We start from the raw sequence: 13,524 nt of genomic DNA, 5'->3' as shown, positions 1-13,524 counted from the left end.
TCTCTCTCTCTCTCTCTCTCTCTCTCTCTCTCTCTCTCTCTCTCCTCCCCTTTAGCAAGATACCTAGAGACTACCACCTAAAAATCTAAAAAACTCTTTGGACGAGAATGGAGAAATTTCGGACAATCGTATTTCTTCCCTGTCCCTCTGTGCAATGTCATCTATCGGAGAATATTTTCTTCCAGGGATTGGGGAATAATTCGCAGCACTCCCTTTAGCGCTCTATCTTCCACTTCGTACATAAACACATTTCGTGTCTTTTCTCCAAAGAAAAAGCCAGAGACAAAGACCGGTAAAGGCTTGAATCCATTTGCGAAAGCACACACTAATAACTTCAAATGATACCTTCCGAGTCCAGCCCATCCTTCCTTTTGGAGCTGTGAAAGAGGATAAATCCAACGAATTGAGAAAAAAACAAAAACACAAAAATCCTGTTAGAATGAGGAGGGCGATACATCTCATTAAAGGGGAGGAAAAATAAAATTTCTTTCGCATTTTCTACGAGATTTTCGTTCCCCTTATCTTTTTGCCCACTTGCTGTGGTCTCACGGAACTGTGCTGGGCCTCATGCATCCGGACCCCGTAGTTCATCGCGCCCAGCGATTTAGGACAATCTTTGATCGGATTGGGCTTCTTTGGGGGTGCTTTCTGCCTCCATTCTGCTCCCAGGTTCTGCTAGATCTGCTGAGTCGGGCCACCAAACTGGGAACGGCGCCAGGGCCCCCCCATCCATAGTCCTGGGGGCTGAAATTCTGTGGGTTCATTGTAGGGAGAAATAATTATCATTGCTGAGACGCAGGCGTGATTTCCCAATACCTCGGGGTATTCCCAGTAGAAAAAAATTTATATTTTAATAATAATGTTAAATAATCATCTTTAAAAAAAATAATATGTCTCATTAAAAATCGTTCTTTGGCCATGTAACCGTTTTATTCAGTCTACCCGGGTAAGCAAATGCCTGTGCTTAATACAGAATCAGAACATTTAAACCAACCATTAACTATGGATTAATCTTCATTTGCCTAAACGGCACGAGCTTGTATTTAAACCTACATAGACCTTCTCCTTGGCGCGAGCTACAAAACGTAGGTTTCTGCCTGCTGTCCCCGTACCCCGCCCCTTCCTTCCGCTGGGTGAGAATGAAACAAAAACAGAATTCCAATGGTCCCAGTTAATTGGAAAGGACAATTTCGTTCTGACATTTCTCTGTAGCTCTCGCCAGCTGAGTTAATTCGTTCTCCGACTCTGACTCGAACCCTGTCTGGAAGTGCAGTCTTTGCTGTCGTAGTAAGTTAGGTGTCTCTCAGAAACCTAGCGGCGGCTGGGGCTGGAGGGCCAACAGCAGGGGGTGGCAAGCCCAGGGGGAGGGTAAGGAGGGGTTGGCGCGGTCTCGGTGGCCTTCGGTGCCAATCTCCCGGTGTTGATTTGTCTACTTGCAGGGAGAGCAGTGAATCCCAAGTCGGTTTGTGAGGGCTGTCAGCGGGTCATTTCGGACAGATTTCTGCTACGACTCAATGACAGCTTCTGGCATGAACAGTGTGTTCAGTGCGCCTCTTGCAAAGAGCCCCTGGAGACCACCTGCTTCTACAGAGACAAGAAACTCTACTGCAAATACGACTACGAGAAGTAAGTGGCGGCATCCCCCCGCGTGTCCCTGGAGCGGGCCCAGAGCGCTGCTTTGCCTTTGTCTGCGTCGACAGACGCTCATGGAGCTGTAGACTAGCCCACAGACGCACACGCACGTGTAAAGACTGGGGCATACTGGGAGACACCAAAGTATACCGATAAGTACCACAAAACAGAATCCCCATACGTACTCCCCGCCCCCCCCCCCCCATTCGACCCACACACAAACACACACAAATATATGAAGCTGCCAGGATTCGCCTTTCGTTGCTGTCCGAACTCCCAAAGGACCAGACATGTCTCCCTGGTTCCTCAGTCTCTCCTTCTCTTCTCCCAATGCCTCCAGTGCCTTCCCCGACAAGTTCTAGGCAAGACTTCTTGTGACTCCTTTCACTTAAACAAGGAGCCCCAGGAAAGTCCACAGGACCCCCGGGGCTTTCAGTGTTCGTGCTTTCTCAAGGGACTCAAGGGAGTCGATCCTTTATTCGAACCTGCCTCTTGTCTTCTCTTACCCCCTCTTCTTCTGTGCATACGTGAAGAGCCTTCCTTCAGAGTCCATTTGCCAGCAGCATCTGACACAGGGGTTGTGATGGTTGGAGAGGTTGGAGTCCCCAGTATATTAGGGAAGGTATATTGATCAGTATGTGTTCCAGAGCAATGAATGGTACTGTTTTTATTACTGGGGCAAGGTGTAAAATGCTTGAAATCTGTTACTGTTACCAGTCTCAGAGCAGGTCTGAATGGGTAAGGGTGTATATGGGAAGGGTCTTTTATTTAGTAAAGAAATCTTTCAAGGTGGAAGTGTCTATACTCTGCCAAGCCCCTTAAGTCAAATCTCCAAGTTATGGCAGTATCTTTCAGGCTTCTATGGAGGTGAGAACTCCACCACTAACTTTAATTCCTCTGGGTTACTTCCTTGCTGCCCTTCCCAGAATCTTCCTTGCTTTCTATTCTAAGTCACTCTTGTGGCTGTCTTAGCCAATATGAGGCTCTATTGGGTCCTGGGGATGGTTCAGACTAGAGCCAAGAGGGCCAGAGGTACCATTGTACACCCCCTGCTCAGACTGCCCTAACTTACCCTAAATCTCTTCCCCAGTTAATATGATTCTTGTCAGTCACAGGTTCAGATTCATTGTTTCTAAAAGGAGTCGGGACATTTTTGAGAGGAAGGGGCTTCAGCTATGGCAGCAACCAAAAGAAAAGACTGGTATTAGCTTCTTGGTTTCTTAACTGAGTAAGGCTAGATGAGGCTAGGGAAAAGGGAGTTAGAGGAATTTCCTTGTTCTCTCCCCGAAGAGCTCGAGTGGGGAGTGGGGATTGTGTGTAGAGTACTGCTGCTTTCCCTGGTGGAGATGCCTACTTAATAAAGACATTAGCTAGGAAGAGTAGGGGAGAAAAGGGGAGTGATTGAAAAAGATTCTGCCTTGAATCTTGTCTTTGTGTGAAGTGGCTAGTGTCTGCATATATTTCACAATTGTCATTAAATATGGCCCTGGAATAAAACAGATTAAAGTATAGAAGCAGAATCAAAGGAGGATTAGTCTATTTGGAAAATAGTTCCTTTTGTGTTATTGAAAATGTGCAACAGGGGTGTGCCTGAGGAGTCTTAAAACAGGCATTGAGAAAGAACAGATATATTGGCACTGGTTCTACTATATTCCCTGAGAAATGATATTTACTAAAATACTGTCACTTCACAATTAGACTCAATGGGTCCACTCAAAAGAATTTTTTTCATGACAGTGCTGTTTTTAGATAATACGGTTTGCTTTTTAACTCCCCCCCACCCCCTTCATAGGAAAATAGTACAGGACAGTTTCCAAAAAATATCATACTGCCCTGGCCCCTCTCTTTTAGGTTGTCATTATACAATGCCAAAATCTCTCGATGAAAAGTGGAAAATCCAAGAAATCAATGAGATATTGTGTCTCTACAATTTCAACTACCACGCCTATTTGAAATAGCTGATCCATTGCTTTATTTTTTTTTTTTTAGGAGATTTTGGTGTTGTGTTCACAAAGTCTTTTTGTTTCAGTTTATGAACCTCAAGGCATACCTATACTCATAGAATTTAAAATATTGGAGATTGGAAATGGATATAAGTTGTGGACTTTTATTCAGTTTGTTATTTTATAAAAGAAGAAGAAAGAAAAATCAAAGATAAACTTTAAGGTTGACTTGATTATCTGTAGCTAATCTTCATTAAGGAGCCCTGCCAATGTCAAAAGGTGAAGCCAGTCTTAAAATGCTTTACACTAAGATGTCCTCCCCTCCCCCTCCCCATTTCAACTTTCCAGGTTCTGTACCTGGTTTGAGCCTATTAGCTCAACAGGGTTCTGTCCCACTCACAAAACTATTTTTACTATGGTAGAAATACTGTTCATCTAGCTAACTGTGGGGCTTGTAACTTTGAGGGTTATGAGAGGTACTGGGATACATTGTATCTAAAGAAAACTTTCCCCCTCGATTTTAATAGCATAAAGTTCTAAAATGAGATAAAGCAAAATTATCACCCTCATAAATATTTATTGAACAATTACTAAATGGAAATTACTGTATATATTATACTTTATATCCAATTTGTTTTAAAAGATACAGTCTTTACCATCTATGAACTTATAAACTAATTCTATAAATCGACAAAACAAGTCTTAAAAAGTTTTTAGACTTTGTCTCCTCCCCTTTTTTCAGTATTAAAATTCTATAGTTTGAATTTGGGGGGCATTTTGGCATTGTGAAGAGCTTGATGATTTTGAAATCAGGAAGATGTGCCTTCAAATGCTAGTCCTTACAGTTACTAGCCAACTGACTTTGGGTACATTGTTTAAATTTCATGTGCTTCAAACAGCTTTCTAGGATTACAACCAAGTAAGAGACAGACTGTGACCTGCCTTGGTGGAGGGAATTGCCACCTTGAGGAAATGACAGATCCTAAAGAGTATTCCAGAAAAGCTGGGCAAACTGGTTGGGCATTCTCACAAGGCTGTCATGAGGATAGTGATTAAGATAGAAGTTGGCCATATGTGTCAGGAAAATCATGATGATAAAGACAGAGGAACATGAAATCTAATTTAAATAATTCTCTTGTGACACCAAATACAAATTTTGTATTAATTGAGTTGTTAGGAAAAGAAAATACACAAATGGCTAAAATAGGAAATAACTCTGACATGCAAAAAGGCTATTTGTGCAATGTTCTATTTGACTATTATGTGGTTCTCCAGTGCCATATCCCTTGTATCACCACGATTCCAAGCAAAGCAGCTGAAGAGTGTGCAGTTTCCTCCATCATCCAATTGTTTTCTCAAGCTCAACAAGAAATTTGACTGGTATTTCTCAATGAATCCAAAAGTTGTTTGAGTATCTTGGCAGGATCACCATTCGGTGAAGAGTATATGTTTGTGTTCTTATACTTTGGTATTATACAACAGGATCAATTTGGTATTATACAACAATATCTAGGAAATAGTTTTCATATAATCACCCAGATCAAATAGAAGACAGGCAAGGGAATGGGAAGAAACATCTCTTAAGCACCTACTATGTATTAAGTAGACACTAAAGACATGGTCTTTACCATTTATGAGTTTATAAGCTAATTCTATAAATTGACAAATAAAGTCTTAAACAAGTTTTTAGACTTGGTCTAAAACTGTATTAAGCACTTTGCAAAGAGAAAATGGTTCTGATTCCATTCATTTTTACTCACAATGAACTTCCCTGGAGGAGAAAGTAACTTGTCCAACCTCTGTATGAATTCCATCATGTTTTGAATTTATTTATGAGGTTAGACTATGTCATTTAAAACTGATGCAGGCAATATAAATCTAGGTATTTAGATACTGGATTTAACTGTCTTAGAAAGTCAGAAAATTATTTGACAACCAACATTATTCCCCCTTCTCCCCCCCCCCCTCCATATAACTCTTATTCTCTATTTAAGTGAGCTCCTCTGTGATCTGGTTGGTTTGGCGTTTTCCTTCAATTACTTCCAAACAAATACTATAGTTGGATTTGAGTCAGGGATAGAAGAGGCTGCTGAATAATGGGAATGTGGTAATATAATAGATAATTAAGACTTCTGGAAGAAATCCCAAGTAAAAATCAAGTATATATTACTTTTTTCATGTGCTAGGAGTCTGGGTGCATCAGGCTTAGACTATTTCCCCTTATATATGTGGACAAGTTTACCACGTCCATTAAATGGTTTTAAACATCTTAGGAGCTGTGTAGGCTAGCATTGCTGTCATCATTCCCTGTTCCCACAACATCATAACTCCCCACATGTCAACAAACCTCCTTGAGAAGCCTTTCCTCAGAGGGAGGGTTTCTCTGTTGTCCTTCCTCCCCCATTTTCTCATTTTTGGAACAGAGCGATTATCTGAAGAAAGGGATTTAACTGGAGAAAGAAAGTGAATATCACACATAAGGGCCTGGATATCTTTGGAGCCTGCTGATTGGCAGCCCTGCAGTGAAAATACAGCAGTGATAGGGATCTCTATTAAGACTTGGAATAAACCAGTTCTACATTTTATCCATTCAGAGGAGGATGTATGTGTGTGTGTGGCAGTGTGGAGGGGGGGAGGGGTTCAATTTGATTTTTTTAGAGTAACATTACTTGGAGATCACAACTAGTTATGCAGTTGCTCATAGAAGGAAGCCACAAATGAAATTATAGAGGCAATTGTTTGTTTTGCTTGACTTTATCTTTTTTGGCTTGGCTCCTGGGGTAATAAAATTTAAGGGATATAAAAAAATCAAACACAGTGAAGCAATAAATTGTTGACTGCTTCGTTAAGTTGCAGAGGACTCATTTGATCTACGTCTCATAAACCCAGCTCCACCTTGGTCTCGAGGTTCTTTTTTTTTTTTGAAAGGTAGATTTGTCTTTTCTTGGTTACAATGGGTGATGGGGAGCCATCCTTATTCCAAGGTTTTTCTGGGTCTTTCCTCCCCTCTAGATAAAGACCAACTGAAACTAAAATTAAAAAAAGAAATCAATGAGATAATGAGTATAGAAATAAAGGATAGGAATTAAGAGTAAAACATTTTTTTTATATTTACATCATATATAACCCCCCACATACCATTTATGCATAGCTTAGTATTGTAACATCCTTTATGATCTTAAGCGTTATACAGAGAAATCTTTTCAAATGGGTTGTTCAGTCTATTTAGACATATTGGTAGTCCCAGTACTTTTTGCCATGTATTCTACTTTGAAACAAATTTCCCAGATTAGACTTCTGTGTTTAGATTTTTCCCCATGTAGATTTCTTACCTTTTAGTTTTATTAATCTTGCTTTTAACCTTTGGGTTAAGCAAAATAATGACACAAATACTTGGGAGACTTTTCCTTGTTTTTAAACTGGGGAGACTTTTAAATGATTCTGAACAAACATTGTTTCTCTTCTGAAAAACAATTCTATTAGTGCAATTTAAAAGAAAAGAAGAAAAAAAGACTCAAGAATAAATTTGGGCTCTAGTGTTGGGAAATGAGAAAGTGGGTAAGATTTTTTTTTATTTTAAAGTATCAATTAAACTACTAAAAATGCATAATAAATACATTTGGTATCTTATACACAAATACATTTAATATATCAATCAATATATTTATCATTGACACATCATATTATATTTGCATATGTGTGGGTGTGTGTATACTTTAATTCTTTGTACCAAATCAGAAGAATTGTTTATATCACTGTTTTCCATTTGACTATTAAGTATATTTGGCAAAACATCCTGAAAACAAAGTATGTCTGTATCTACCCCCTAAAGCTTCTAAAAACAGATAGGTATTCTAATTAAGTTCCAATCAATTCAACAAATATTATCATTCGAAACTTTGGCTATTCTTTACTCTTTAATTTTATTTGCGTGTACTTCTGATAGTGCCATAATGTGTATAGAGTGCTGTGTAAACCTTAAAGTCCATTTGATGTAAGCTATTGTTAATTATTAGTTGTCTTGTTGTAAACTATCAGAGGGAAGCTCATTGGAGATTTACTTATATGGGAGGAGGGAATCTTGCTCTTTCCTCTTCCAAGAAGCATGCTGTTGTTCTGTTCCAGAGGTGTCCTGCTCTCTGTAGAGCTAAGCATCACCTCTAAGGACTTACTATATCACTTTGCTCTGTTTCCCAGAGAGCATATAGAAAAGCATTGTCTGGATGCCCCTTAGGCTATTGGTGGGGAGATACCAGTTCCCTTCTGGAGTTAAAAATGTCTGCTAGACTCTGGGAGAAAATATCAGAGGGAATATACAAGACATTCCTCTCTCTTTTGTGTTCAGAGGAAGGCATGTTTTCTAGCACCTCAGGGAGAATCAGGCTTAATGTTTCCTATGATTTAAATTCTCCCCTGAGTTCTTTGAATGACAGTGCAGGGTGCCTGATTCAACTTATTGCAATTAAAATTAGTTATGTCATAGTTGACCAGTGAGGACTGGAGCTTTGTGTCTTTTGTCATATATTAAAGCAAACCAGCATCTAAGTGAAAGGTAGCAGACCGACTCGGTGGAGACAAAGCTGATGTCTTTCAAATGTCAAATTGTTGTTTTAATTTAAACATGAACTACCACCACCATACTTTAACCAAGGTGAAGTTAATAAAATTGCTCTGGCTCTGGCATTAATTAGCAGAAGGGGATTAGCATTATTTTGGCGAAGAGGAGGCGTAAACATTGTAATCTTAGCTACATGTTTGTTTTCACACTACTGAAAATAAATAAAATGGGAATTAGGGCAGGGATTAAGTTTCTCTGGGAGTTAGACAGTAGAGCCAATTGGAATAAAGCATAAACCCTGAAGTCAGTTAAGACATTTCCTAAGAAATAAAACTGTTGCTGCCTTATCCTGAATATTCATCTGGTTGTGTCTGCTCTGTCCCAGTACAAAATGACATCTGGGCAGTTGGGAAGGATTTTGGAGACCTCCCTCTCTCTCTCACTGAACCAGGGAGACAAAATAATTTTTTTAGAGCTCAACACCTGACTGCCATGCATGGATTAGCAAGCCTTTAATGAGACCATAGCCAGATCCCCCACTTATAATTGCACCATAATGTCATGGCAACTAAAAATACATTATGGGCTGAGGCTTTTGCTAGTCCTTTAACTGAAGTCACATGAAATAAATTGGTCTTGTCCAGCCTTTTGGGATTCCAAAGTGAAGATCCTATTTTTGGATAACAGCAAATAAACTTGGATTATATTCTCTTCACATTATTCCTCTTGTTCCTCTCCATTAGATTTTGTTGTTGTTTTTTAATCATTATCATATAACAGACAGGCACTGATAAGTTTCTGACAGACATAGAGTAGGGCTTCCATGTCTGACAAGGCAGATTAGACTATGCATAAAAAGAAGCTCAGATGAAATACTCAATCCTTCTTTCTGGGTCTAAACCTCATGATCAATCCAGATTTCTTATTATTATCTCTTTTTTTTGTCAGCCCCTTCTAAATCTCTTCCCTTTTCTCTCTAACTTTTATTGTTGCAAAAACCTTGGGATTGTGCGAATACCAAGGCCACATCTATGTGACCAATGAGTCCACTGTTCACGAGATCAATGAGCTTACCACCTAAGACAACAGTACATTTACCCTCATGGCCATATTGACAGAAGGTTATCTCTGTAATATGTATTGGCTATATAGACCTCTGAAACATGGACCAACCATACTGTAAACTCAGTCATTTCCTCATCCTGAATTAGGCAGTGAGGGATGTTATCAGGTTTAAAGGATTCTGTGATCATCATTGCCATTAGCAATTCTTCACTGAATGCCTGCCAATGTCACGTTCCTTTGTCTGGTATTAGGTCTTATCTGGTATTGGACTAAGGAGGGCTTGAGTGTTACGATGTTTTAAAGAGGCACTTGATGCTTATGGTTAGACCAAAGATTGGATACCTGTTATGTAGGAGGAAGTATGCTTTAGGGGACTCTGACCTCTGTCACTAACTACCTGGGTCAAGTTAGGCAGGTCATTGAAAGTATCTCAGCCCCAGTTTCATCCTCCATAAAATGAAGCTGAACTATGTGATCCCTAAGACCCTCAGCAGATCTTATGTTTGGGATCTCTGATCTTAATTTTTCCTCCCCAGACTATAAATGTAGAAAGGCAAAAGGCAAGAAACATTTGACACGAGAAAAGAAGAATTTTGTGAAAGGAATTCTGGGTAGAATGTTTATCCTTTGCTTCTCCAAGGAGAGTACCTAACTTTTCAGCCAATTGTTCAGCAGTGACCAATTGTCTCCACATTCTTATTCTGCTTCCTTACTGAAAGGGGTTCTTTGGATGTCCCTCACTTTCCAAACCAGCCCCCACCCCTTCCTTTACCCCTCATCCTTTCTTTGACTCACATTTAGGCTCACTCTTCCCTATCCTAGCCTAAGTAACCTTTAAAAGGATTTAATACAAAACAAAACAACTAAAAAAAACCCTGAGCTCTAGATTAGGCTCTTAAGCTCATTAAAGTTCCCTTAAATACTGCAATGTTGGGCTCCTGGGGGATATCCCCCCCAAACCATATTTTCATTCTTAACATTGTTGTCATTCACCATGAGGCAGATTAAGGCAAACTCCCTCTGAGCCCCAGAAATAGGCCCTCACTCTCTGCAGGGGGTATCCGAATTGGTCTTTGTTTGAGCACAACGACAGCAGGCAGCCCAAAGGATGGAAGATGCCAACTCAGGCCCTGGGCCCCTAGGCCCTTAGTTCTAGAGTAGAAGGGGAAAGAGGAAGGGACAGGTTGCTTTTAGACTATTAATTTTTGAAATCTTAAGAAGAGATGCTAAATTCTATGTGTTCTGGATAGCTAGTGGGAGGATTTGGGGATCCTAGTGTTTTGGGGAGCACTTTACCTGATCCAGTTTATCTCAGACCACTCATTCCAGTCATTATCATTTGAGTAGAGGGAGTGGAGAAGGAATAGATAAGTGGGCAGCTACTGTAGCCTGGGTTTCATAAGCTGACCTTGTCCAAGAGTAAATACCGAAGGCAGGATTCTGGGCATCCTTTTCTCTGGAATACTAACCCTAAGGATAAAGCAAACTCTCTTAGCGTGACTCAGACAACTCAAGCACTTCAGAACCAGGTGCTTACTTTTGACCGCTTTCAAACTGTGGTTAATGATGTAATTTTAGCACTCCACCTCTCCTCCTCCTCCTCCTTTTCTCCTCCTCTTCAAAGCTCCTCCTTAATACTCTCTACCCCCTCCCTGTCAGCACAGGCTTCATTTCCTAATGCTGGCGCTTAGGGAGATCTTTTGGGTTTTGACAGTGGAGCAAATCCCTTTTAACATAACCATCACTGCTCTCCTCCCCTGCTGCTGGCCCTCCACTCCCTCCTTTTCCCTATTTGCCCCATCTTATATTGTGGTGGGGACTTCCTATTGAGAGTATACCATATTCACCCTGAGGCACAGTGGCTGTAGTCGGAGCTCCAGAAAGAGGGACAAATCCCATATAGTAGCCCACCTTTACAGTGTTCCAAGATTTCCCAAGCAAAGCCCTTTATTTCACAGCTGCCTTTGGAGGTAGGGAACTCAGGGGTTGTTTGCCATCTCATTCTATAGATGAGGAATCTGAAGTTCACAGTTAGTGTCAGTATAAACATTGGGACCCACATTGAGCTCTTTACTCTATCACAGTCTCTTTGGTAATTGTAGAAGGCAAACATACTGGAATGCCTTGATCCTCCAAGGGAGTGAAGAATCTAGTCCGTTGACTCATACAATGATGACCACCCTCAGTTAATGTTAGTGTTTCTACCCTCTTCCCCTAGCCATCTCTTTTATTTTTAGTCCAGCTCTTTCCTCTGGTGCTACACCTTAGTCATTGTTTGGTATAGTGGCAACTGATGTTATTGGACTCATCTTTTCACTCTCACTACCTAACCTAGCCAATCTAATTTTAGGTCTTGTCATTTCTACCTTGATGACATCGCTCAATATCCCCTTGCCTCCACTCATCCAACCACAACCTTGTGCAGGCTCTCATAAGCTTTTATGGTCACACAGACCTGTAATCCCTGCTACTTGGGGAGGCTGAGGTTGGTGGAAGAATTGAGTTCAGGAATGGTAAGCCACAGTAGGGTTAACACCCATCAGGTGTCCATACTAAGTCTGGCACCAATGTCATAAGCCTCTGGAATGAAGCGACCACCAACCTGCCTAAGTAGGGTCAATAACCAAACAAGACAATTCCAACTAGTGGTGGAGTTGTGCACAGGAGTGGCTGATGCACTTTTAGCCTGGTCAAGATAGTGCAAGTAAGACCCCACATAAAAGTCCTGAAAAAACTGAACAAATATTTTATAAAAGCAACATGTTATTTTATGTGGTCCCATGAAAGTGTGTATTTGCTGTGTGCTATATTTCATATGTAGAAATGACACTGCTCAGACAGTCAGTAGAATATCTGTTCTCAGTTGTTTTCAAGGAAGGGGAGAGGTTTATATATTGAACCATTATACTAGTTGATGTAAAACCAAAGAGGAAAAATTAAAGGTGAGAAAACTGTCAAGTAGTGTGTGTGCATGTGTGTATATGTGCATGGGTGTGTGCACGTGTGTGTATGTGTGTGTGAATATAACCAGTCTGAAGCATAAATGCAGAGAATCAGTCACTTTCTGCACTACTACTATAATTCCACCCCAAATTATCTTCTCCCTGGTCCAGTCACAGTACCTGAATTGTCATCATTAAAGATTAATTCCTTTGGGTTAAAGCACTGTCCTTGTTAAAAGGCAAATGTTCCTGGGAGAGTAAAACCTCAGTCATTCAAAACCTTCAATGAAATCTATTTCAAATGCTTCATTATGACATGGAGGTGAGCTTGTTGTCTATACCAGAGAAGTGCAAGCCTCAGCAGGTCCTTTCAGGCTAGAAGGCTTCAAGGGTGTGGCTAATGTTGAACTGTCTGTCTATTCCGAGGGCCACTTGAGGAAGAGTAGAATAGGCTCTTTACCAGGTTGATCCCAAGGTGATTGGTTTCCTCACTGTCCTGGTTTGTGACCACCTTATCTGACCTCCTTTTTCAGGAAAGTCCAGCTATACTTCACTCTCAGATCCCCAGTCATCTCAATGGCTTCACCAATGCCTTTTCTTGAAGATTCTTGCCTGTCCCCTCCCAGCTCTCCATTTGCCATTTCTGGAACTATGATAATATCAACTTCTCAGTTTGTCCTGTGGAAATGGCTCTTGGCAAATAAGAGTCAACCTTCTAAATACTCAGACTCAGGCAGGCTTCCAAGCTATAGTTTATTGGGAGTGTCAGACTTGGAGTTAAGAAGTATAAAAAATATATTTGTAATGATATCATAACAGTACTTTCTCTGTCTCCCTCTGAGTGTAAACTCCTCATCCTTACCATTAAATGTCTCCACAGACTCCCTATTTACTTTATTCCACAATTACCTTATCAAATTTGCAATGATTCTTCTAACTAAACCAACTAATCTCTTATAAATGCCTTTTCTTGATAAAAGAATAAATAGGACAGAGGCATCTTACCAACCCTCCTTCCTTTTCTCTTACAACCCAAGTAGCATTGAGAAACTCTAACTTCCAGAGGCTGTTTGCACTTTCAGCAATAGAATTGTTAGAAAACACTATACTGTTAAGCACATCCTATCCAATTCTTAAACTATTGACATCCCTTTTGATGGTGTGGCAATAATGGACACCAATTAAAAAAGAATGTATTGAGCACCTACTATGTATAAAGGCAGTGATCATAGATTTCTTGAGATCAGGAACTGCTTTTTTCCCTTCCTTCCTTCCTTCCTTCCTTCCTTCCTTCCTTCCTTCCTTCCTTCCTTCCTTCCTTCCTCCCTCCCTTCCTTCCTTCCTCCCTCCCTCTCTCTCTCTCTCTCTCTCTCTCTCTCTCTCT

At 40.5% G+C, this 13,524-nt stretch overlaps 1 protein-coding gene and 1 long non-coding RNA gene across 2 annotated transcripts in view; one reads left to right on the top strand and one right to left on the bottom strand.

Annotated features, from left to right (window-relative positions):
- LMX1A (LIM homeobox transcription factor 1 alpha) overlaps positions 1–13,524 on the top strand; it is a 197,062-nt gene that overhangs the window by 2,422 nt on the left and 181,116 nt on the right. Inside the window, exon 3 of the mRNA XM_069094682.1 lies at positions 1,440–1,626. Coding sequence (XP_068950783.1) covers positions 1,440–1,626 — 187 coding nt within the window. The remainder of the gene's footprint in view (positions 1–1,439; positions 1,627–13,524) is intronic.
- Positions 5,803–13,524, bottom strand: part of LOC138166214 (uncharacterized) — a 150,962-nt gene continuing 143,240 nt past the window's right edge. The window contains exon 3 of the long non-coding RNA XR_011169568.1: positions 5,803–6,604. This is a non-coding gene — a long non-coding RNA (uncharacterized lncRNA). The remainder of the gene's footprint in view (positions 6,605–13,524) is intronic.

The sequence above is a fragment of the Petaurus breviceps genome, unplaced genomic scaffold (genome assembly GCF_028583685.1).
Source record: "Petaurus breviceps papuanus isolate PSGF00001 unplaced genomic scaffold, PetGlider_PUasm1.0 220, whole genome shotgun sequence".
Taxonomy (NCBI): domain Eukaryota; kingdom Metazoa; phylum Chordata; class Mammalia; order Diprotodontia; family Petauridae; genus Petaurus; species Petaurus breviceps.
This window is presented reverse-complemented; position numbering and strand designations above follow the sequence as displayed.